The sequence below is a fragment of the Quercus suber genome, unplaced genomic scaffold, assembly GCF_002906115.3.
Source record: "Quercus suber isolate HL8 unplaced genomic scaffold, Cork oak 2.0 scaffold_823, whole genome shotgun sequence".
In the NCBI taxonomy this organism is placed as follows: Eukaryota; Viridiplantae; Streptophyta; class Magnoliopsida; order Fagales; family Fagaceae; genus Quercus; species Quercus suber.
This window is the reverse complement of record NW_027070253.1, coordinates 51,516-77,618: the sequence shown is the minus strand read 5'-3', so window position 1 is coordinate 77,618 and position 26,103 is coordinate 51,516. Positions and strand designations below refer to the sequence as shown.

Below are 26,103 nucleotides of genomic sequence, written 5' to 3'. Positions count from 1 at the left end.
TAATTTGAGTGCCTAGGCTAGGCTAGGCTAACATTAAACAGTTGTTTCTTCTTCGTTCCTTTTGTTTTACTGAAAAACCTCCTGTGTGTTAGAATTAGATACGGAAGTCACACACGGAGAGAGGGAGACCGAGAAAAGGAGTAGTAATAGTAGGAAGCGAGAGAGAGAGAGAGAGAGAGAATAAATCAATCATATGATATGGCGTGCGTGTACATACCGGTGCAGAACTCAGAGGAGGAGGTGAGGGTGGCTCTGGACCAGCTTCCCCGAGACGCGGCCGATATCCTCGACATTCTCAAGGCCGAGCAAGCCCCTCTCGATCTCTGGCTTATCATCGCTGTCAGTTCCCTTACTTTTTTTTTTTTTATTTAATTTTAATTTCCCCCAAATTCACTCAATTTTTTCACTAGTACTAGTTGTAATTCTATTTGTTTTTGTTAATGATAATGATGATGCATTGCAGAGGGAGTACTTCAAACAAGGAAAAGTTGAACAATTCCGTCAAATTTTGGAGGAAGGTTCAGGCCCTGGTAATTTTGTCTCCGACTCCATGATGCTTCTTAGGTTATTTATTTATTTTTTTTCTATTATTTGATCTGGTCATATAATTCAATTTTTTTTTGTGCAGAAATTGATGAGTATTATTCCGATGTTAGATATGAGAGGATTGCTATCTTAAATGCTCTAGGGGCTTACTATAGCTACCTTGGAAAGATTGAGACGAAACAAAGAGAAAAGGAGGAACATTTCATTTTGGCTACTCAGTACTATAACAAAGCATCTAGGATCGACATGCATGAGCCTTCTACTTGGGTTGGCAAAGGTCAAGTGTTTGATACATACATACATACATACATACATACTTCTTGTTGATATTCAACTGAACTCTTCAACTAAAACAAATACTACTTACTTGCTTACTTACTATATGGACATCTATACTACATACTTGTTGTCACTATTTGTAAGATTTTTATCACAATCTGTGAAATGTAAATAACTCTTTTCATCCTAAAATGTGTTTCTTTGTTAAGCTCTCTCTCTTAAATTCTCAAAACTAGGTGCTATGTTGCTTTTCACTGAAAGAGTAAGAGTAAGCCATGTTTTAGATTAGAGGTCACTGCATGAATACTTTTTAAAAAATTTATGCTGCTGCTGCTTACAGGTCAGCTTTTACTGGCTAAGGGTGATGTAGAACAGGCATTTGCTGCTTTTAAGATTGTATTAGATGGAGATCGTGATAATGTTCCAGCTCTTCTGGGCCAGGTATGTTTTATTTTGCTATTCCTTTCTTGTTTGAGAATCACCTAAGATCAATATTTGGGAAAACTTGCTCTGCCCTTAATTGTAAATTTTGTAACATTATTGTCCTCTGGTGAACCATAGTTGGTCGCATTGAAAGTTTTTTCTCTCACAAAAATCTCCATCTATTTTCCTAACCTGGTATGTTAGACATTCTAGATGATAATGTGATGCTGACTTTGCCCAACAAAGCCTTATCTTTATTACTTGTGGTTGGCAATGCAAAACTCTTTCACTATTTTAGTCTGTCTAGGAGTTTATTGTCTTTTGAATAATTCTTTAAATATATGTCAATTACAGGCATGACTTTTAGCTAACCCTTAGTTGAGCTTGAGGCTGACTTGAATTGATGATAGGCATAATGTATACCACATGTCCTCTCTCCACATCTGGAGTACTTGAGGGGTTCATATGCCATGTGCATGGGACTCTCACTAGCAAAAAGTGTGATGTAGAAATGGAAGTTGAGAACATTGGGGTTGGGGTGTAGGGGTGACCTTAATGGTAAATAACACCATTAGAGCTAAATTTCACTTAAGGACTAGGAGCTTCTTCAACTATTTATGAAGAAAAACCGGGTCAGCCTGGAGAGGCCATATTGGGGCATGATTTGATATGTTTGGTGCACACATGCTTCCTCTGTTGTAAATAACTTGCTTTGGATATTTGTCATTTTGCAGGCATGTGTTGAGTTCAATCGTGGACGCTACAGTGAGTCTTTGGAGCTGTACAAGGTTTGTTATTTTCATGTTATATTGCCAATGGAAAGCAATGTGCACCTTAATAGTCTCTGATTTTATGTGCATGCATGCATACATACATACTGATGTTGGACAAAATGGGGAATTTGTCTACTTGCAATTGTGGCGGGATAAGATTTAGGAGGATTTGTCTCTGATTTACAGTTGCAGAAGAAAGGGTTAGGGCTCTTCCTCTCTCTCTCTCTCTCTATATATATATATATGTTTGTATGTATAGAAAATAAAGAAATTGGTTGTGTTCGGGGCTGTATGAACAGTACCTGTGAACTACTCAAGAAAGTGAAGAAGTAAAAAAAGAAGAGAAAGAGGGAAAAATAATAATAACTCAACAAGACTAACATAGCTCCGTACTAAAAACACTCAATATATATATATATATATATTTTTTTTTTTTTAATGTTCTCCATCTATTATTTGATAACATAGCTCCGTACTAAAAACACTCAATATATATATATATATATATATTTTTTTTTTTAATGTTCTCCATCTATTATTTGAGTACATTGAGCACAAATATATGTAAGGAATATTTCTTGTACTAACATACATATATACAGGGACTCTTTCTTGTACTAGTAGTATTAAGAATCCTAGTATGACTTGTAAACTAAAAACCTAAGAAGGTAATAAATAATAACTACTAAAAGAATTACTTAGACCCAAAGAAAATAAAACCGAAGGTACTTTGGATCTCTTAGGAAAAAGAATTTTTTTAAAAACACTAATAATGCTTTATTGAAAATAAGAAGGGAATGAAAAAAGAAGCCCAAGTGCACAAGCAATGTACTGAGGATATAACAAAGAGTCAAATCTCTTAGAAAATCTAGACTCAACTAAATTACCAAAATACTCTTAATTCACAAAGATTACAGTTTTGTGCTGGAATACAAAATTGACCATAACTTGTTAAATAAAAACCCAAATTAAAAACTGTAACCCTGGAACACATAGGACTAGACTTTAAAAACCCAAGATTTTTACTTCAATTGCACTTCACACATGGGCCTCGTAAAATAGATCTTGTATTAATGAATCTGCGTAGTAACAAATAAATCTTCCATGGCTGCATCACATGCAAACATACATACATACATACATAACACCACACACAAGTAGATATACATAAATACAACAAAGATACATGCAATAAATTGGTAGGGATCATCACTAGCCCTCTGCATGACATTATATTGATGTATTCGTACTTTAGAGATATGTTCTCAGCAATGTACATGAGTTTGATGTTGCTCTTGACCTGTAATATTGGAACTCTTGTAAGAGGGCATTGATAGTGCATCCCAGATGTCCTGCGGCTGTAAGACTTGGCATAGGTCTCTGTCGCTACAAACTAGGTCAGTTTGATAAAGCTCGGCAGGCATTTGCAAGGGTTTTGCAGGCATGTATCATCTTTTATATACAAATTGATTTTAATAAAATCTACAGCACATGCTGCAAGTTTTCACTAATTCTGTCGTCTACATATGTTTCATGATTATATGTGCAGTTGGATCCAGAAAATGCTGAGGCTCTTGTTGCACTTGCAATTACGGATCTACATACAAATGAAGGTAAAGCTATGTCAGAAAATATTATTTTCCTTATGTCAAGTCTTATATGATCTTCTCATTATCTGTGCATGTTAATTTCTCATTTTGTGTAGACTAATTCTGCTGCTCTATAATATCTCCACAGCTGCTGGAATTAGGAAAGGAATGGAAAAAATGCAGAGAGCTTTTGAAATATATCCTTACTGTGCAATGGCGCTTAATTATCTAGCAAATCACTTCTTCTTTACTGGTCAACATTTTTTAGTTGAGCAACTGACTGAAACTGCTCTTGCTGTTACCAATCATGGACCAACAAAGGCACATTCTTACTACAATTTAGCACGATCTTACCATAGCAAGGTTGGAAACCATACCCTTTTCCTTAATACCATTTTAATGAGGTGTGCAAAGTTTTTACTTGCTAAAAAAAGGTGGAAGGAGGGGGAAATAAAGCAGACTGTTTTGCCTGTTCAAGTGAATCTTTGTCTCCTTTTTGTATTCAACCGCCCTTATCCATCGTGTATTATGACAAGTGACTTATTTTGACTACCAAAAGCACCTCTCTCTCTTCCCTTGACTTTCATTCTTTCCCCTCTTTCCCTTTGTTAGGCATACATCTGAAGTTAACTCTTTTGTTTAAAAGCTTGTTTTGCAGTCTATGGTCTTTCTGACTACTAATAATATTAATGTTCTGCATCTTAACTTTAGGGGGACTATGAAAAAGCTGGGCTGTACTACATGGCATCTGTCAAGGAAATCAATAAGCCCTATGAATTTATATTTCCTTATTATGGTCAGTAACCACGTGCCATTGTCATATCATTATGATTTTAATCTGTTTATGAACATTTTTGATATGTTGGCATAATATTATCATGCTTTAATTTTTAATCATTCATCTTTACCACAATCATGATTGTTTTATTTGGGGGCTATAATGCATTGTATTAACTTTTGCTGTAGTCATCAATTGGATTTGCATTGGAGGTGTGAAAAGGATTAATAGGACACCAAAAATTATCATAATTTTTTGATTTTTTTTACTTATATGGACTTGAGGAACAATATGATCATATAATATTTTACTTATATGGCTTGGATATGGTAGATTGGCAAAGAAGGATACCCCCAGGCCCCAGCCAACTCCAATTAGTAGGAATTAAGGCTTAATTGAGTTGAGTTGACTTGATTATTGCTATTTTATGTAACAGATAAATGCCTGATGTATTTGTAACTTGAAGCATGCTTAATTGTGTTCATAAAATCCTATGGGATTCATATTAAATAGTTCAAATGGATTTGGGTTTTATTACCACTTTTCAACGTGCATAATGTGGTGACTACTATATTGTTCAACACTGTATCCAAGTGGATGCACTTTTTGCAGAATTGTTATAATTGGGCTTGATATTTATTTTCTTTTGACCTATCACTTCTTGTTCATATGCTGGAAAACTGATGACAGGTTTGGGACAAGTACAGTTGAAGTTGGGGGATTTGAGAAGTGCACAGTCAAACTTTGATAAGGTTTTGGAGATTTACCCTGATAATTGTGAGACATTGAAAGTGAGTTAGTCAATTGAAAGTGTTATTTCATGATTTTTAGGCTTGATTGTTTTGTGAATGTAACTTGAGTGAAAATAATTTCCACATCTTCTATGTTCTTGCAATTGCTCTTGCTGGCAACCTTGCCAACACCAGCTGCCAGTGCCACTACCTCATCTTACTAGAATATATTAGTTTTTTCATTTTATTTTTCTTCAGGCAAGAAGATCATTTTTACTGCAAATGTCTTTAAAGATCATTTGACATGCAATGTCCAAACCAATCAGAAATCTGTTTTTAGCCCTCCAACTTTATCCTTATGGTTCATGTTGAATTGATGTTTCTCTCATGCTTTAGGCTCTTGGGCACATATATGTTCAGCTTGGCCAGACTGAGAAGGCCCAGGAATTTATGAGGAAGGCTACCAAAATTGACCCACGTGATTCTCAGGTAGTTGATCCTTTTTATGTTATCTATTGTTTCTTGATGTTTTATTGAACAAGTCTCCCTACCAAGGACTGGTTTGTTGCAACACTATCACCTGTGTCTTGCATTTTTTTTGGTCGTGTATGGAGGAGTCCAGTTTTATTTGCTGAAAATAATTTAGTAAAGTATAGTAATATTTGAGTTTTTGGCTAGTTTCATCATTTTGAAAAGGTGAAACAGCCAAATCCTTCTTTTCGTATGATAATGTAGGAATGTAGGATGTGTTCTGTATCCTTTTTTGGGTTTTAACATGCAAACTACCATGTCTTCTGAGTTGCATGCTTTCAACTTTTCAAGTAAATAACCAAAGTTAATTCAGTTTGCTACATTCTTCATTTAGCTTCTAGTTTCACATCTTAAGATTCTTCTAATTATGATATAGGCATTTTTTGAGCTGGGGGAATTGTTAATTTCATCTGACATGGGAGCAGCTCTGGATGCCTTCAAAACTGTAAGGGCTTCCTATCCATTACTCTTTTGGAGATAGCAAGTGTTAATTCCTCATCCAGTTCTGCAATTTTTCTTGGTTAATTGAGACTTCAAATAATGCTACAGGCTCGCAGTCTTTTGAAAAAGGGTGGTCAAGAAGTACCAATTGAATTGCTTAACAATATTGGAGTTCTTCATTTTGAAAGGGGAGAGTTTGAGGTTTGTGCTACTCTCAAAGGATTAGATAAGAAGTTACAATTAGTATTCTTTTCCATTGTTCTTGAGTGGGTTTACACTCTTTTTTTTTTTTCCTTGGAAAGCAAATTTATTGGTGCAACCAGCAATAATAACCTTGATGTCTTCTTATTTGATAGCTTGCTGAACAATCTTTCAAGGAGGCTCTAGGTGATGGAGTTTGGCTTCCTTTCATTGAGGGTAGTGAGAAGTTCCAAGAGATTGATGCTAGTGCATCCGTTCTTCAATACAAGGACAGGCAATTATTTCATCGACTTGAAGATAGTGGTCGCCATGTGGAACTACCTTGGAACAAAGTCACACCGCTATTTAATCTTGCCAGATTACAAGAGCAGTTACACAATGCTGAAACTGCAAGCATTTTGTACCGACTAATCTTATATAAGGTATGTGGTGTATTTCTGTATGTGCACACACACATGAGTCTCGATTAGGTTCTTTTTTATACATAAATATCACTAAGGGGATTGGAATGACATTAATTAGGATTCTTTGTTAATAGAAACTCTTGTTTAACATTTAGTAGAAATACTTGAGAGATAGTTGGATCAGCCACATGTATCTTGTTCTCCATTTAGCTTTTCCTAGGACGTATCTTTTCCTTCATACCCTCAACTCATAGTTTTCTTGGCCATTTGCATTGTGTGTGTATGTGCTCTCTAACTTGAACTGAGCCATCTCCTTTTAAATGGTGTTGTTATTAGCTATGTTGTTTCTTTTCAACCACACCCATGTGACCCCAACTGGTTGGAAGGGGCTTACTTTTGACAGTAAATTTGTTGTAGTATACATGTATACCGAAAGAGCTGCTTAACTGCAGAATGTTTCTGCATGTTATCAACTTGTTTTATTTATTTTCATCTATGTTTAATTGTTTATAGATTTCTCAACTAGTTTCTGTAATAATTGTCTGATGTTTCATGACCTTGTCCATATATTATTTCATTTGGTAGGTTTTGCTTAATTCCTTTGTTCGTTCTTTGCAGTATCCAGACTATGTTGATGCTTATCTGAGACTTGCTGCCATTGCAAAAGCACGAAACAATGTTCAATTAAGCATTGAACTGGTTGTTAACTTGTTATTAACCATATAACTTTCCTGCTTCTAGGTCATTTATTATTATAATATATATAGTGTATATTTTTATGTTTTCATGTAATGGTTCCTTTTTCATAGGTTCATGATGCTCTGAAGGTGAATGACAAGTGCCCTAATGCATTATCCATGCTTGGTGAGTTGGAGTTAAAAAATGATGACTGGGTTAAAGCAAAAGAAACCTTCCGGGCTGCTAGTGATGCAACTGATGGAAAGGATTCCTATGCCACACTCTCTCTGGTACATATGTTGTTCACTGTGTGTGCTTTTATTGCTGTCAAATTTTGTGGTATTACTTCATAAAGTCTTCTCTTAAAATCCTGCAAACCTTGACAAAAGTGCATTTCCAAAGAATTCTTTTTACCAGTATAATCATCTTGTAATTTTAATGAGAATTCATGTTAGTATTCTGATTGTTTTTTCAGCTCTTGTTGCTAGATTGTCATTTTCATCATTATCGTTAGTACAACATTTTCATCTCATTTGATTGTTTGACATTGGAAAGGGAAACTGGAACTACTTTGCTGCAATACGCAACGAGAAAAGAAATCCCAAGTTGGAAGCTACCCATTTGGAAAAAGCCAAGGAACTCTATACAAGAGTATGATTTTCTGGTTATTCTATTTCCTTTTGATTGCTGTGCTTTGCAATATTTCTTGATCACTTCCTTATTTCCTTCTGTTTGAATGGTACTTTTTGCACTCTTTTTTTTTCTCCCAATTATACAAGTGCTTTTGCTCAACAGCTTTTCTATGTGGGTGTATGTTGCAGTTATGAAAATTCCATTAATATTTTGCATTTGATCAAAAGTAGTTCTATAGGGAATTTGTTAGTTTGTATAACTAAATTGATGGTAGTGCTTAATTGCTGGCTGGTGTCGCAAAAAAACTTGGAGGTTAGTTATGTTCAATTGAAAAGAGAGGAAACTATAGCCAATGAGCTCTAGCTCAAATTGCATTTCCTCCTGTAAGATTTGGGTGAAGGGAGTGGTTGTGGTTTCAAAACCCATTGGATGCATATGCAACTTACTACTAAAAAAAAAGAGAACAAGAAAATAATATGATATATAAAAGCATAGAAGAAAATTTAGAGAGTATGAAAGATTACAGAATGGTAAATATATGAGCTAAGCTATTTATCAATATATATATATATATATATATGAGCTAAGCTATGAGTGCTCCCACCCTGCCCCCTCCACCTCGCCCCTTCCCTCCACCACATACTCTGCCTGTTGCTCCTATACAATTCCCACCACAGCCATTCTTTTCCTCTTTCCCACAACACCTTCCACCACCGCCTTATCCTAATGCACAAGCTCTCCCACCTTTCGCTACCCCAAATCTTCTCCCCACCCCTCATTATTTCTTCCCTACACATCCTATCCCTATCCAACAACCTTGCTACTGGCCAAGTCAGTTTGTTCAGTACATACCCCAATATACCCCAGCTCAATCCTCCCTACCCCTAAAAAATCTGGACCCAAAATCTACACTGCAACCTTCACCTAAACTCAATTCCCATATTTCACAAGTTAAGCCTCCTCCCTTACCAGGAGGGACGGGGGAATTCTGCTTCTTTTCATATCGACACAAAGGCTTTCTTCTTGGCTTTTGATGGGGGTCGTATGGATTCTTACTCCATCACTGAAAAACAGGGCAAGAATCATGGTTCTATTTGGGTTGTTAGATCGGGTTTGGATTGAATCATTGCATGCTTGGTAGAGTTATGCTGTTGGGATTTTAGCATTTTAGCAAGCAACATTTTTTCAAATGGTTTCATGAGAATTATAAAATCTTGGAGTGTTCTAGTAAGTCGAATAAGGGTTGTATTTTTGTGGAAATATTAGAGTATCACAATGGGGCAAGATGTGGTTGTATGCGTGTCCCAGAAGGAAAGTTTTCATAAGGGTGGCTGGGCTTTTCTTGAAAGGAAGTTGTGTGATTTTTTCTTGGGAAGATCGGCTTCTAGGCCGGGGAAAGAGGTGGCTGCCGGTGGTGGTCCGTTTGAAAAATCCATCAGTAATCCAAGGAATCACGTTTGGAAAGAATTTAATGGGCACGTGAAATCAGGAAGTGATTTATTTTTGGAGAAGCAGTTTCCAAAACTGTCTGGCAATTAAAAATCAGAAGGAGAGATTTGGGTGATTTATTTTATTCAAAATCAAATATTCCAACTCACCTCATATCTAGCCAGTCCGTGCAAGTATCTTCTTTTAAGTGGACTCAGGCCCATTTTTATTTAAAAATCTTTGCTGCTTTAGAAGGTGATGGCCAACTTTTGGTGAAGTGGGCCCATTTCGTTCAACCCAAAGGCATTAAGGCTGTCCAAACTATACAACCTAATGGGCTCAGGCCTATTAAGCAAGCCTAACATGCCCAACTGGCCAAAACCCATCAGGTTCAACCCGGCACCTTTAGTCGCTTGGAAAAACATGGCCTTTCACGATCATGGGAGATGGGTGAAGGATTGGGTTCCCACATCTCAGCCGAGAAGTCACTGCTAGTGCCTCCTAGTACCGATGAGGTGGGCGGGGATCTCTTAAGGTCCGTTGTGGCTGGGGCTGCCAGTAATCTTTTGGTGGGCTCTCTAAGTAGCGGTGCCGAGAAGGGGCGGGGAATTCCTGCTGCTTCATGTGTCTAGCTATGAGCTGTCTGATAAGTGGGATTGAGGAGGGTTTGTTGTTTCAAACTCCGATGGGCAATCCGGCTTCACAGAACTTATTGATTCTTCAACTGTGGGTTCTTCGACGACGCAATCGATGTCCTCTGATATGCTTCACCATCAACTATTGTTGGAACAAAATTGATTCTCTCCTCTTTCTTAGTTGGCATTTGATTCTTTCGAAGACGAGACTCTATTGTTGAACTGGGTCAATCCCACAGGATCAAACAAGGCTGAGGATGATCGGAATTTGTACCTCTGGCTCAATTGGATCCTAATGGGGGTCTAGATTTAATGACAGAGGAGGGTGACCCAAATGACATTTCTATGGGGGATGACTTGGAACCTTCAATTTGGGTTAGTAAGATGATTAAGGGCTTTTTTAAGTTTGTGGGTTTTCCAATTGATTCTTGTGAGAGGCGGTGAGTTGATTTCTTTCAACAACTTGAGAAAGTGTGGGAGAAACAAGCTGCTTTAGGTAGTCTTCGCCGCACTGCTTCTTCATCTAAAGAAGGTATGAGGGAATTATGGAATTTAGTTTCTACTATTAATTATGATGGGCAATCTGGTAGATGAACTAGAGGGATTGTGAATTTCAGTGGGTTGGGCTTTGTTGGTTGTCCATGAATTTGAAACTTTTATCTTGAAATGTGAGAGGATTTAACAATCCTCGTAAGAGGGATACTGTGAAGAATCTACTTAAGGAATGGAAGTGTGATGTAGCGTGTTTTCAAGAAACCAAATTAGACTGTACCAATTCTTCTGTTGTGAAAAGTCTTTGGGGCATGCCTTTTGTAGATTGGGTAGCTTTGGATGCCGTTCACACAGCAAGGGGAGTTCTGGTGACCTGGGACATAAGGGTGTATGAGAAAATTGATTGTGTGGTTGGTAGCTTTTCTGTTTTTGTCTTGTTGAAGGGTGTGGTAAATGGGTTTGTTTGGATATGTACGGGGGTGTATGGTTGGTCCGACTAATGCCAGTCTTAGGGATGCTTTATGGGTAGAACTTGATAGTGTAAGAGAGTGAGGTGGAATTTGGCTTGGTGTGTCTTTGGTGATTTCAACATTATCAGATATCTGGCAGAGCGACTTGGTTGTAATTCGTTTAGTCCAGCCATGTTCAAATTCTCAGACTTTATTGAGAGGAATTTTTTGGTTGATCTACCTTTGGTGGGGGTGAGTATACGTGGTTTCGAGACTTTGTGAATCCTTCTATGTCACACATAGATAGAGTTTTGGTTTCAATTGACTAGGAGGACCACTTCTTGGACATGATCCAATGGCTTCTCCCTCATGTGGTTTCGGATTATTGTCCTCTTATTGTGGAGGCAGGTGGCATGGCAAGGGGGAAGAGTTCTTTTAAATTTGAGAATATGCGGCTTAAAGTGGAGGGTTTTGTGGATTGAGTTCGATGCTAGTGGAACGGATATCAAAGGCTTTTTTCTTAAAAGAGGGGGACAATAACATTGGGTTTTTTCATAGGCTTGCCAATTCACATAGACGAGCTAATACAATGAGGGGTGTGGAGGTTGAGGGAATTACGTATGAGGCTGAGTCTAATATTTAGGATCAAGTGGTGGGTTTTTATAAGAGTTTATATTAGGAATCTAAATCTTGGAGGCCCACTATTGATGGGTTAGAATTTGCTAGTTTGGGTTATTCTTATCGTTTTTCACTTGAAAGGGAGTTTGAAAGGGAGGAGATCATTGCAGCTCTTTGGGAGGTTGAGGGTGATAAGGCTCCTGGTCCTAATGGCTTTACCATGGTTTTCTTTCAAAAGTGTTGGTCTGTGATTGGGGAGGATGTTATGGCTTTCTTTGTGGACTTTCATAGACAATGCATATTTGAGAAATCTCTTAATGCTTCCTTTTTGTGTAATGATACCCAAGAAGATCAATGCTGTAAATATTAAAGACTTTCACCTTATTAGCCTTGTGGGTAGTTTGTACAAACTTTTGTCAAAGGTGTTGGCTCACAAGCTATGATGTGGGTTGGATAAACTTACATCTAACTCCCAGAAGTGTGTGTTGGATAAACTTGTATCTAACTCCCAGAACTCCTTTGTTAGGGGGAAGACAAATTCTTGACTTTGTTCTCATAGCAAACGAATGCTTGGATAGTAGATTGAAGAGTGATATTCTGGGTGTGATTGTCAAGTTGGATATTGAGAAGGTTTATGATCATGTAAATTGGAGTGCTTTGTTTTACCTTATGAAAAGGATGGGTTTTGGGGAGATGTGGGGGAGATGGATGAAGGCGTGTATCTTTACAATACGTTTTTTGATAGCTCTCGTGGTCTCCGTCAAGGGGATTCTTTTTCTCCACTTTTGTTCTTGTTGGTGATGGAGGTGCTAGTAGGTTATTAAAGAGGACATAAGAGGGAGACTTTCTTAGGGATTTCCAAGCAAGTCCCAGTGCGTGAGGAGGTTTGCATATTTCTCATATTTTGTTTGCTGATGATACTATTCTTTTTTGTGATGCATCTAGGGAACAATTATTATATATTCGGTTGGTGTTGATTTTCTTTGAAGCTATTACAGGCTTGAAAGTAAATGTTGGTGAGAGTGAGATTGTGCCAGTTGGTGAGGTTGGGAATTTGGATGCTTTGGCTCGTATTTTATGCTGTAAGGTTGGTTGTTTGCCCATGTCTTATTTGGGAATGCCTCTTGGAGCTCATTTTAAGGATGCTTCGATTTGGAACTCTATTATAGAAAGGATGGAGAAAAAGCTCATAGGTTTGAAGTGGTTATATTTGTCAAAAGGGGGTAGACTTACTTTATTGAAGAGCACCTTGTTGAGCCTTCCAACTTAGTATTTATCTTTGTTTATTATTCCACAACATGTAGTGGACAGATTAGAGAGGATTTAGAGGAATTTTCTTTGGGGGAGATCCGATGAAGTTTTTAAATATCTGCTTGTTGCTTGGGATAAAGTTGTTAGGCAGGTGGTTTGGAGATTTGGAGGAGTGGGCTTTTTAATGAAACTCTGCTTAGGAAGTGGCTATGGTGCTTTGGGAAGGAAGTTACCCATTTATGGCGTCAGGTTGTAGCCACCAAATATGGGGAGGTTACTGGTGGTTGGTGCACTAGAGTTGTTAGAGGGACACATGGTTGTGGTTTGTGGAAGAACATTAGAAAAGGTGTAGAAAGTTTCTTTGGTCATGTGGTGACGACCCTTGGAGTGGTCCTATTTCTTTGAAAGAGTTATATCCGGAATTGTTTGCCTATGTTGTGGCTCCAAAAGCTCTGATTTTTTTATCTAGTTTTATATGCACCAGATGGGGGAGGTAGGAGTTGGAACTTACTCTTCCATCGCGACTTTAATGACTGGGAGTTGGGGAGATTTTACTCTTCTTTGAACGTGTTTCCACCAAGATACCAAGGGGGGAGGGTGATGATACCCTGATTTTGCAATTGACTCATAGTGGTGTTTTTGATGTGTGCTCCTTTAATTATTCTTTATTGAAAGCCCCTTCTGTTTCTCTCCCTTGGCAGAGCATTTGGTGTGTTAAGGTACCTAAAAGTATGTCTTTCTTTTTATAGACAGCTACTAGGGGTGGGATTCATATAATAGATAACCTTGTTAAGAACTTGCCTCTTGTTAATTGGTGTTGTCTATGTCGGTGTGATAAGGAAACTGTGGATCACCTTTTGCTCCATTGTAAGTTTGCTCATGCTTTGTGGAGTGAAGTCTTTCTTATGTTTGTTCAGTGGGTGATGCCGAATACAATTGTCTCCCTTCTTTTCGCTTGGAGGAATTGGCTGGGGACTTATTCTTCAATTATTTGGAATATGGTACTGACGTGTCTTATGTGGTTAGTATGGAAGGAATGCAATTCCTGAACTTTTGAGGACATTGAGAGACCTATAGATCTATTGAACACTTTGCTAGCTAGAACTTTGTTTTAGTGGTCTTGTATTTGGGGTTTTACGCATTGTATTTCCATTTTTGATTTCCTTATTTCTGTTAGATTTGGCATTTGATTTGATTGTATTTGTTTCAAGTGCAGTGAGTTTACAATCGTAAACACATCGTACTTTTCCTATCAATAAAACTCTTATTACCTATATTATTAAAAAAAAAAAAGTTAAATACACAGAAATCAAAAGACTCCATGAAATATTTATATATATCTCAATCTCACAAACAAGATGTAGCACATAATTTTCTTGTTTCATGAAGAGAGGGAGATAAAGAAAATTATAGCAAGCACAGGGAAAAAAGGAAAGAAAAGAAAGAAGAAAATTAAAAAGGGTACTGAAAAATGGTGATGTTCTCTATTATGAACCATCTAAACAGCGTATTTGATTGACTTGTACACATTAGTCTGGATTTTAATAACCTCTTATTTCAATGTAATACTATGGCATGATGTTTTTAGAGTTCATCCTTTGATTCATTGTGCTTACAGCTCATTTAATTTCAGTTTCTTCCCTTTAATGCTTAATTTATTGTCTTAATGCTTTGCTGTCATTAATCATGAATCTGTTCTGTGGTATGTACTTTTCTATACCAATACATGTAGGTTCTGCTTCAGCATCCTGCTAATCTGTATGCTGCCGATGGTGCGGGAGTGGTTTTGGCAGAGAAAGGCCACTTTGATGTTTCTAAAGATATATTCACTCAGGTATGCCAAATAGGTATTCCCCATTTTTGGGACATGTATAAACTTGCTAGAGTTTTCACTGAGGAATTATTATAGGTTCAAGAAGCTGCTAGTGGAAACATTTTTGTCCAGATGCCTGACGTTTGGATAAATTTGGCCCATGTTTATTTTGCACAAGGAAATTTTTCATTGGCTGTAAAAATGGTAATTGATCTCATTTTGTTGTATGCTTCTTTCTTTTAACTTTATATTCCTTTTCGTTACTGCATGCATGTGTTCATGAACCTTGTTGTCTTGCAGTATCAAAATTGCTTGCGGAAGTTTTACTATAACACAGACTCTCAGATTCTTCTCTATTTAGCTCGTACTTATTATGAAGCTGAACAGTGGCAAGACTGCAAAAAAACTTTACTGAGAGCCATCCACTTGGCACCTTCAAATTACACACTTAGGTTTGATGCAGGAGTCACATTGCAGAAGTTTTCAGCATCAACACTACAAAAGACTAAGAAGACTGCTGATGAGGTTGTACAAACTTTACTGAGAGTTGCATTTGTTTAAGTTAAATTGTTAATGGGTCTCTGTTTGTCATTTAACGTAGCTTTTAAATGTGTGAAGTTCTGTTTTGCTACAACTTGTTCTTCACTGAGACATTTTTGAATTATACCTGCCTATGCCATTGGCATGGATGTAATTTACATTCATAATTTTTGTTTAAATTGAACTACGTTTAAGCTGGAAGTGGCATTGACTATTTTGAGTTTTTTGGAAAGCTTTTATTATGCTGGATATAATATAGTCTCTCTCTCTCTCTTGCTCTCACATTGCTGTTGCGTTGGAATTCAAGTAGGTGCGGTCAACAATTGCAGAGCTAGAAAATGCTGTTCGGCTGTTTAGTCAGTTGTCTGCTGCTTCCAACCTTCACTTTCATGGGTTTGATGAGAAGAAAATTGACACCCATATTGACTATTGCAAGAATGTACTTGCCGCAGCCAAACCTCACCTTGAAGCAGCTATTCGTGAAGAGCAGCAGATCCGGCAGAGACAAGAAGTTGCTCGACAGGTTGCGTTGGCTGAGGAAGCCAGTCGTAAGGCTGAAGAACAAAGGAAATTTCAGGTCTGCTTGCTTTATACCCTGAACATCTATGGTTGTCGTGCAAGAACACATTCTTTGAGCCCTATATGCAGTAAATTCACTGATACTTTGTGTGAAAACAGCTGGAGAGGAGAAAGCAAGAGGATGAGCTAAAGCGGGTGAGGCAACAGGAGGAACATTTTCAGCGTATAAAGGTAAGGTTACCAACTATGTATTTTTAATTAAAAGGTCATGTTAATGGGTACCTATAGAGCAATTGTTAATAAACCATATTAGGCAATTGACACCCGGTCGTATTATAACAAATTGCGGGATTCTCCCTCAATTGTCTTTCCTTGGAAAGGTATTTGGAGAGTAAAGGCACCTAGATGGGTTTCTTTTTTTATTTGGTGCGTAGCTTGGAATAAGATCCTAACGGGCGATAACTTGAGATTGAGGAGGTTGATTTTTGTAGATTGGTGCATTATGTGCCGTCATTGTGGAGAGACGGTAGACCATCTACTTCTTCATTGTGAGATGGCTCATCGGTTGTGGAGCTTTGCCTTAAAAACTTTTGGTTTGTCTTGAGTTATACCGAGATCGATCCCAGATTTTCTTTTTGGCTGGTGGAATTGGTTGGGGAAGCATTCGTCTCAGATTTGGAACTTAGTTCCGTTGTGCATCCTATGGTGTATTTGGAAGGAACGGAATTGGTGGACTTTTAAGGATTTGGATAGTTCCGATGATCAGATTCTTGCTTCATTTTGTGGGACTCTTTTTGATTGGTCTTGGGCTTGGAGACTCACATCTAATGATTCTCTCACTTCTTTTCTTAGTTCTCTTTCTCTTTTGTAATTATTTTGTTGTCTGGTTCTTTTCTGTTCTCTCTTTTTTCTTCTTGTATTCTCTAGGTTTGCTCTGTGTTTTTCATGCATAGAGTAGCCATTTGTTTATATAACATTCTTACTTATCAAAAAAAAAAAAAAGTTTTAACACAATTTTCATGGGAAATATAAAAAGCTGTCTAAAAAATTAATTGCTTTATCATTTTCCCATAAAATGTTTCTCAAAATTGTTCCTAAACCAATGCCCTTAGGGCATTCGTTAACATTTACATTTCCCTTAATTAAAATATCTCTGCTTATTGATAGCCATTGCATTAGAGGTATACATTGTTTTTTAAGTATACATGATTAAGAATGTATGTCTCAGATTTATACTCTTGCTAAAGTCAGTTACAAAATATGTTGTAATAAAGTAAAGAAAGGAGCTATTCGGCAATCTACAGCAATTTTATTGAAACATTGTATCTTTGATTCAAATTGTATGGTCTAGTATTTTGCCCCATAAGTAGGGATAGGCTTTGTTTACTGCTATTTTGGGTCACAGTTCATTCTATTTCAGTTACTTTATGTATTTGCTCTTGCATGCCCACACGAGACCAATATAAAATGTAAGGATATATACAGATCACAAACATTTATAAATTATAAATGAAATGCTGCAATTAATGCTTGTGTATTGAATATGCACATCCATTTAGAGTGTGTTTGGTTGGTCCATTTAGAGTGTGTTTGGTTGAGGTGAAAATGGGGGAGAGAAAAGTGGGGAGAAAATGGTATGAGAGGGTGTTTAGTTGAGGGGGGAAAATGGGAGAGATTCTGGTGGGGCCCAAGAGTTTTCTCCATAGGCCCACCATTTGGGGTATTTTGGAGTCTCCCCACTTTCGGGAGAAAAAGAAGGGGAAAGAGGGGGCTTGATGGGAAATTACCCATCTACCCCATCTCCTCCCACTTGTGTGTGGTTGGTTGTGTTTTATTTATTTAATTATTTTATTTAATTATATTTTTTTAAACTAACAGCATTTTTTTTTTATGTAATAGGGTCATGGAAGTAAATCTATTCAAACTACGTTTTCTATTTTCTCATTTTTTTTCTTAACCAAACAAAAAATTTTTCTATTTCTCTACTTTTCTATCCTCCAAACTAAATACACACGAGGAAAAACTAAATATTTTTTATCCTCCCAACCAAATAAATCCTTGGTCAAACTTTTGAGAGGTTTGGGGCCCTTAGTTTGTGCATTACAAATGGCTTGGTTATGTTTGTCAGCAAACTCCTAATTCATGTAGTTTGTCTGTGATATGGGGCAGGTCAGGATGGACTTGATTTATTAAGTAATGGACGGGGAGCAACTTGATGCTTATAGATGGTTACTGTTTAGGTTCCATTGGTCTTCTATGAGTTTAATACAACTAGCTAGTCAGTTATGACAATAAAATATCCTCTCAAAATTTATATTTTCTTATTTGAACATGTTTCTTGCATCCATAGGAGCAATGGAAGAGCAGCACACCTGGTTCTAAGCGGAGAGAAAGGTCAGAGATTGATGATGAGGAAGGCGGGAATAGCGAGAAGAAGAAGAGAAAAGGTGGAAAGAAGAGAAAGAAGGACAAGGGCTCGAAGTCGCGATATGAGACAGAGGAAGCAGAAGCTGACATGATGGATGATCAGGAAGATCTGGAAGATGAAGATGCTAACATAAATTATAGGGAGCCTACAGGTCAGAATGATCAGGATGATGCGGAAGAGAATGCTCATGATCCTCTTGCAGCTGCTGGGCTTGAAGATTCTGATGCTGAAGATGATATGGTAATTTAATTTACTTTTATTTTTTGGATGAAGTAGTTCTGACTTCAAGAAACAACTAGTATCTGCTTAGATTCTTGCTGAAATGTTTTAAAATCAATCTATGTTGCAACATGAGATTGTGGCTGGAAACTTTGATATGGGATGTGTGGCAGTCTTAAATGCATTTTGTGAAATACTTGGGCAAGATTTAATTTTTTCGTAACCATGATCTCAGAACTATATAGATAATGATGTCTTTCCTTCTAGATACTGGAATGGTTTATTTAGTAGTGGTATGCTATATACTACATTGGGCAACAGGTCAATGGAGAATCATATCATTATTATCATGATTGCATGTTTCTGCAAACTGTTAATTCTTTTTTGTTTTACCCTTTTCCCTTGGTGCCCAGCATGCCCTGGAAGAGAGAGATGGGAGGGGAGGGGTGGGCAGGTGGGGGGAATTAAATTTTCCTTACAACATTTTGTTAACCTCTCTGCTAACTGATATATTTTCATTTTTTCGGTAAACTTTGTTGAAGGCTGCGCCCTCATCAACCACAGGTCGACGGAGGCGGGCGTGGTCAGAATCTGATGATGATGAGCCGTTGGAGAGGCAGCCATTGTCCAGAGAGAATTCTCCAGAGCTGCGGGATAGTGATGAAGAAGTCAAAGACGAAGGTCATAGGCCAAATGGACTTGATGCTGCTGAGGATGAGGATTGAGATTGAAATTCTTCAACTCTGAAGGGTACTTAACAAGCTAATATTTAAATTGACATGGACAATCTGTCCTTTCAGTCAATGTGAAAGCCTTTTACTTGGGGATCACTACTTTGTATATTTATGTGTTGTTTGTGCTCCCCAGAGTTCTGACATATGGTTAAAACTTTTTGTTCTTTCAAATCTTACGTTAATATATAGCAGCTTTCATATCTTCAAATGACATGCTATGCTAGGTTCCTTGCAGCTGCATCTCTCCCCTTGATGATTTTGAAATTATAGGAGTGGTCATACTTACATCCTTGTTGCTGAATTGTTCGTACTTTAGCTAAAATCGTTGGATATTCTATTTGGTAATTTATACTGATAGTAGTTGGAATGCTGAAATATTCGTCTGGGAAAGTTGGAAGTTAATTTAAATTAGTGACTGTAAAGGTTATTAGGATTTGGGTCGCATTATTAAGGGGTCTGCATGAGTTTGTGGGAGCTAGATGTATGGATGTTAATTGGACTACAATATGTTGCTGCTTTAATCTTTCTGGGTTTTCAATAAGAACTATACCGTGGACTTAACCCATCACTTCTGAAATAACATGCTTCCACCAATTATCCCCTTCTAGATCGAGCAAAAAATGAGAGTTTCATAACCTTTTAAAACTTTCTATAGTTTGGAAGTACTTAACTCGGTGCTTTTTAAGATTCTACTAAGGATCCTAGTTCTTCATACTGATCAACCCCACTTTTACCAATGACCTGTTTGGATAAGGGAGAGGGAAGGAGAGTAGAGTAGAGTTGGGTTGGCTATAAATTAGATTTATTTTTGGCCTACTTTACTTTACTTTTCTCTCCCCTTAATCCCAAACGAGTTGTTAAAGGACCTAATTTTGACTTGATTTTGATGTCGTCGCCTCATCTTCTTAGGCCATCAATGACACTTAATTCTCTTAGTTTTAGTCCCCTTTATTTTACAGGGGACTCAATTTGTTGGTACAAATGGGCAAAATGATCATCTCAGGCCGGTGCAACCAAAAAGAAAAAAAAAAAAAAAACTGTCAAGACAAGAGCCAACCCATTTACATATACATACAAACACACCCATTTCTTTTTAATTTTTATCTCATATCAAATTTAAGTATTTTTTTAACTCTGTGATTGACATATGTTAATATAGAAAATAGGGCGAGGTTTGGGTCTAGTGCCCAATTGCACTGAACCCGTTAAGATTATAACACGTCTACTTTTGAACACATGTCATTAACTTAACGAGTCTAGTGCACTACATGCACTGGACCTAAGTCTTATCCTAAAAAATATATGATACTTTTCCAAGTGCACTAGACCTAAGCCTCATCCTAAAAAATATATGATACTTTTTCAACATATTTATAAGCATACATAGTGACATGAATATTGTACTCATAGCTTGCTTCTTTTTATTTTTTATTTTTTGAAAAAGTAAGAAAGTACTCGTAGTTTAAGACACGAGTACTTGATCCATAGGCAAGTGAGTCGCTTCCTATATTTTCTTTAATGGTTTATGAGATTTGGAGGAAGTATAATTTAAATTTATTTGTAAAAACACATAGGTAAAACTAATCTGCTAAATCCGTCAAGTAAAAATTTTCAATCAACCTACCATTTTTGGAGGCTAGTGGGTTAGTGACAATTTGGAATTTTTTTAACCTACCAAATGGCAGATCGATTGTAAATTTTCCCCTCAACCCGCCCAATCATACCTATGCACAGTCCTAGCATAGGACAAGAACTCTCCATAAGCTTAAAAGGGCAACATATAAGATAAGTTTTTCTTTATTTTCATCAAACTTGGTTTTTGGGTGGTTCCTAGCTAATAGAGAGCCAAATGGTCTCAATGTGGAGGATAAAAAATGTAGGTTTAGTTCTATCCATACTGTTCAGTCCCCTTTTTTTTAATTTTATTTTTTTAGAGTTATTTTTTATTTATTTATAGATAAAATTCTACTATAACCTAATATAAGTGTATGTTTGTGAAACTCTCTCTAACAAACATGAACACCGGCCCTTGTCATTTACACTCCACAAACACTTATATTTGTGAAGTGACTATTAAGTCAAGGATGTGTTGTGGTAACCATTTCATTTATACTCTTTTTGGACCGAAGTAACAAAATGCCCTCTCACATCATTTGATTCTAGAACAATTCAAACTAGTGCTTTTTTTGCCAAAGTTTTAGTCGAATACTTAAAGTCTCTCTCACACGCACACATACACAAAAACCCCAATCCTAATTTTTCACCCAAATTACAATATCCCTTCTCAAACTTTAAAAGTATATAATTGCCCCTAATTTGAGGTTAACTTTGACGGAAAAGTCATGCACTTGCATTACACTTGACTTGTGGCCCAAATTAACCAGATAGAGCCCACTAGAAAAGAGCTAAAGGACTAAACTGCCCCTCCCCAGTAGTTATGTAATCTCTTTCGCTTTTCCAAATTAAAACCTCTCTATCTCTCTCATTATTTTTGGTGGTCGAGAAATCATATAAAAGAAAAGAAAGGAAATCAAACAGCTTAAATCCCAATCTGAGCTTTTCTTCAATAGAGATTCTAGAAAAATTACAACCCCACTCACTCACTCACCTACCAAAACCCTATCATTGAATCCCAATTTCTCAAAATTACAACCCCACTCACTCACTCACCACCAAATCCCTATCATTGAATCCCAATTTCTCAAAACTCAGCCTCACCACCAAACCTTTAGCCACCACCACACCTCCACCTTCCAAAAATAACCAGTCCCTCCACTTAGGGAATTAAAACCCATCGCCTAGAATCCCAAATCACCACTAAAATTCAATGCCACAAGCTTTTGCTGCCATCGATTGCTACCCAACCCAATGTTGGGAGTAATGTTTTGAAATCCAATTAACTGTACGAGATTAACTTTTAAATAAAAGTGTTATATATATTTTTAGACTATATATGAACATTGGAAATTATGTATTCATTTGATAGATAGTCTTTAAGTTGCATTGTATGTGATTTAGGTATGCTAATGAGATTAGCATGTGAAAGATCTAAATTACAATTCATTGTGACTTATAAACTTTAGTTCATAGTTGGTGATGAAACTATTGTGAACTTCATCTAATAAGACTATAAAATATTGATCATGATGATTTATCTTGAGCATGGAAGTAAAGACTTCTAATTGATCTATTGGTATATTTGGAATACATTGAACTAGAACCACTACGAGCCTTGCTCTACTAAGTACTGTCAACTGAACAAATTAATGATCTTGTGACTGATAATGCAACAATTCTCAATCCTAAGAGGATGATTAACTCAATTGTGAATTGCATGTTACGATGTATGCTAGAGTGAGATCTTGTATGGTCAATATGATGTACATTGATTACTTGCATGAAATGTTATGGGAATACGTTTACTTAAAGTAGAATTTATAATCTCAATAAGAGACAAGAAACATCTCATTGAGATTGATTTAATAGAAATTTGATTATTCAATGCGTTGGGCTTGACCATTTCAGGGTGCCTTGATGTATTTGGGGGCTTAAGGCAAAAACTAAAATTGAGGCATTTTATATATTTAAATATGACTTTAAAAAAAAAATTTACTTAAATTTTATTATCTTGTTTTAGGTGCAAAATTATTACTAATTAACATAAACAATGTAGAATTTTTTTTTAGAAAGTATGTAGACACAAAAAACTGACAAAACTTTCACATCTGTTGATATGGTAGATTGATAGTGTTAAGTAAAAGAGTAATATTAGCGGTGGACTTAAGTAAAAACTAATAAAATTTTGTCAACTCAATTATTGTGGAAAACGTTGTGAATTTTTTTTGAGTATTGCTTTTTTTTTTTTTTTAAATAATATATTTGCTACATTTATAATATTTTTCACTTCAAATCCTAATTATTAAGTTGTTATTGGTTCTAATTTGAACTCATTATTGAAATTATTTATTTTGTTATCAATAAGTAACAACCTCTAATAACCTACTACTTAGAATTTGTTGTAAAAATATTGTGAAAAAAATTAGGAACGCAACATTTCTACTTGATAAAAAAAAAAAATTTATTTTACGTAATGCTAATATTTGAGCTTAATTAAATTAAAATTTGGGGTCTTTTTTATACTTAGGGCCTTAAGCGACCGTATCAATTGCTTACGTTGTAGAGCTTGCACTGGACCATTTTAGCAAGTAGTTTCTAAAGTTTATATTCTATAGAATATGATTCTAAGATTACAAAAATAATTAAGAGATTAAATTAGGAAATCAAGGGCTTAAGATGTAGTGTTAATAAAGTGACAGTATCATTATGATCATGATTTTATTTCACAGTGGATAATTTTTTGTAGGGGTGTGCATGGGTCAGGTTGAGGGGATTTTTTGACCCAACCCACCATGGTGGGTCAAAAAAAATTCAACCCAACCCATCCCACATGGGTCGGGTTGAACCCATGAGTTTGACAAATTTTTATTATTATTATTATTAAATTGAGTAAAAAAAAAATATTAATATTAATATATTAAAAAAAACCCAAAGATTAGTATCAATGTAACTCCTTAAAGGCAAACAATACTAATAACTAAACAATAATAGTAATTTATTAGGGTTTGTGTGAACTAATTGACTTTTATATAGGATAGGAAGAATTAGTTATTTTAAAAATTTTATTAATTATATAATATTATATATATATATATATTAAGTTAATATTAGTAGGAGGAACCGAGGAAGTGCTGCTCTACAACTGGTTTTTTTTTTTTTAAATTTTTTTTATATATATATATAATATATATATATATATATATATAAGTACCCTACAGCTAGTTTTTTTTTTAAAAAATTATTAAATATATATTAAATATGGGTGGGTCGGGTCGGATTTGGCGGATTTGTAATTTTATGATCCAAACCCAACCTGACCCACTATAAAAAAAAAAAAAAAATTGTAACCCAACCCAACCCACCAAGCCTTAAAAACCGACCCAACCCAGCGGGTCGGGTTGGGTTGGGTCGGTTCGGGTTGGGTCGGTTCGGGTTGGGTCGGGTCGGGTCGAGTTTGGCGGGTCAGTAGGTTTTCTACACACCCCAATTTTTTTGGAGGTTCAATGCAAATTTATGTAATTGAGGGATATAATGTTTAATTAAATAAAAATTAGAGTACAATTATATTTTTATAGTGAAATAAAATAATTAATGGTAATTTTAGGTTAGTTATGAGATAACAAGTGTTTAAGGCCCATTGAAGTTAGAATTTTATTTTTCCTTTGGTCCCACTTCAAGATATATATTTGAAAAGCCCTAATTAAGGGGCTGCCATACTAGAGCTAGACTTTCTAAGTTACATGCATAAGTGTTAATTATTTTTTTAAGTAGAGAAACTCAAAGTAGCGGCTAGGAAAAGAGTGAGATGAAAATCTAGTGCATACACGGCTCAAGGGGTTTTCAACAAAGGAAAGTTCACACTCTGGCCAATCATAATAGATATTGAGGTGAAGATCAAAGTGGTTCAAGAGTGGATCAAGTGTATTTGTTGAGATTTTAATTTAGTTTTAAAGTTTGAAGCATCAAGGTATGTGTTTTCCTACTATAATTTTTGGATTCAATGTAACATGAGTTTTATGCAAAAAATGAAGTAGTTCCTATTTTATTCAGTTGCATAATATATATATATATATATTTATATGATGATGCATGCAATTTTCCAACACCTAAAACCAACAATATTTAGTAGCCATCGCGAGTTTCATTACTTTTCTTCCATTCCGTCCTCTCATAAGAAGAAGGATATTGAATGATCGATTCACAATTGAGAGCCAACTTGACCCCTCCCACACAGGGGTGACTGGCTGGGGAAAGAACCCGAAAGCAATAATTGCAATCTCGACAAAGCCTATTTTGAAACTGGGATGAAGGGATGAAAGATTGAAATTCCATGTAGTCTTTCAAACATCTACTGCACCTACGTACCCTTTCTTATGTTAAGGGATCAAGTTGCACGTAGTTCTCTTCTCTATCATTTCATCAATTAGCCTGTGCCCTGCCGGGGGCAATCCGCCCTCCCTATCCTTTGTTAAGGATCGAAATAAAAAGATAAAAATATTTAGGAAGGCCACTTGAAGGCATCTTTTTTATTTCATATTTCATTTTCCTTTCTTGCATTTTTCTTTCTATCTATAGGTCGGCTTCGTGCAAACTATAATGTACGAGTTGATTCCCAGATCAAAAATTCTTTGATTGGGTCCACAAGCCAAATCGAACGCTTACTTTCTCAACCAACCTAATTCGGGCTTACATTCCCATGAAGAAGAATTAAGGCATTACATACCCAAGCGGAAATGGTACACTATCGATCCAAGCCGGATAGGGTTTACGATACCGATAAGATGGACGAGACACGTGGTGATGGAAATCTTGAACGTTCTTGAGAATGAAATCTCGCAGCTCCGTAATACTATTCGGCATTGTTTCATAACTCGGGTCATTTTTAGAAGCCGGATTTACCCCTTTAGTAGATCGTGAGCGGGTTTGGTGAAGTTTAGGGAATTGGCATCATAGGTGGTGGTGGCATTTGGGGTATACTACCCAAAAACGACGGAAAAGGTGCCCCCATTGGTTGTTAGGTCTGACCAACCACCCCCCATTTGTTGAGGAAGGACTACTGGTAGTGGTTCGACCGCTCTTATTAGTAGCGGTCAGCGGGAAGAAGACTAGCTCCGGCTTTCAAGCGTGAACCAATTTTGGGAATCGGCAAGAGGTCTTGGATTCGGGGGGACGTTCAATCCAATAAGGAAGAAAGAACTGCGGTTCAAATGCATATGAAACTAAGCTGAGGCTGTTGACGTCGTTGCTTTATCCCACTCTGACGCGTGCATTTCCCTATCAAAGCCCTTGAACTAACCTTTTAGGCACGAAGGGCATTCTGAGAATGTATTTCATCAGCCAGGCACTTATGAAA

General features: G+C 36.5%; 1 protein-coding gene across 1 annotated transcript; it reads left to right on the top strand.

Moving 5' to 3' along the window:
* Positions 1-19,344, top strand: LOC111985493 (protein CTR9 homolog). Its single transcript, XM_024017139.2, has 24 exons — positions 1-339; positions 464-530; positions 629-823; positions 1,166-1,266; positions 1,983-2,036; positions 3,346-3,462; positions 3,571-3,634; positions 3,759-3,973; positions 4,322-4,406; positions 5,079-5,179; positions 5,516-5,608; positions 6,027-6,095; positions 6,200-6,292; positions 6,448-6,714; positions 7,315-7,395; positions 7,506-7,664; positions 7,930-8,025; positions 14,613-14,714; positions 14,790-14,897; positions 14,994-15,218; positions 15,544-15,810; positions 15,912-15,983; positions 18,103-18,420; positions 18,942-19,344. The coding sequence occupies exons 1-24, from the start codon at positions 199-201 to the stop codon at positions 19,122-19,124; spliced, it is 3,273 nt and encodes a 1,090-aa protein (XP_023872907.1). The 5' UTR covers positions 1-198; the 3' UTR covers positions 19,125-19,344.
* The last annotated feature ends 6,759 nt before the right edge of the window (positions 19,345-26,103 follow it).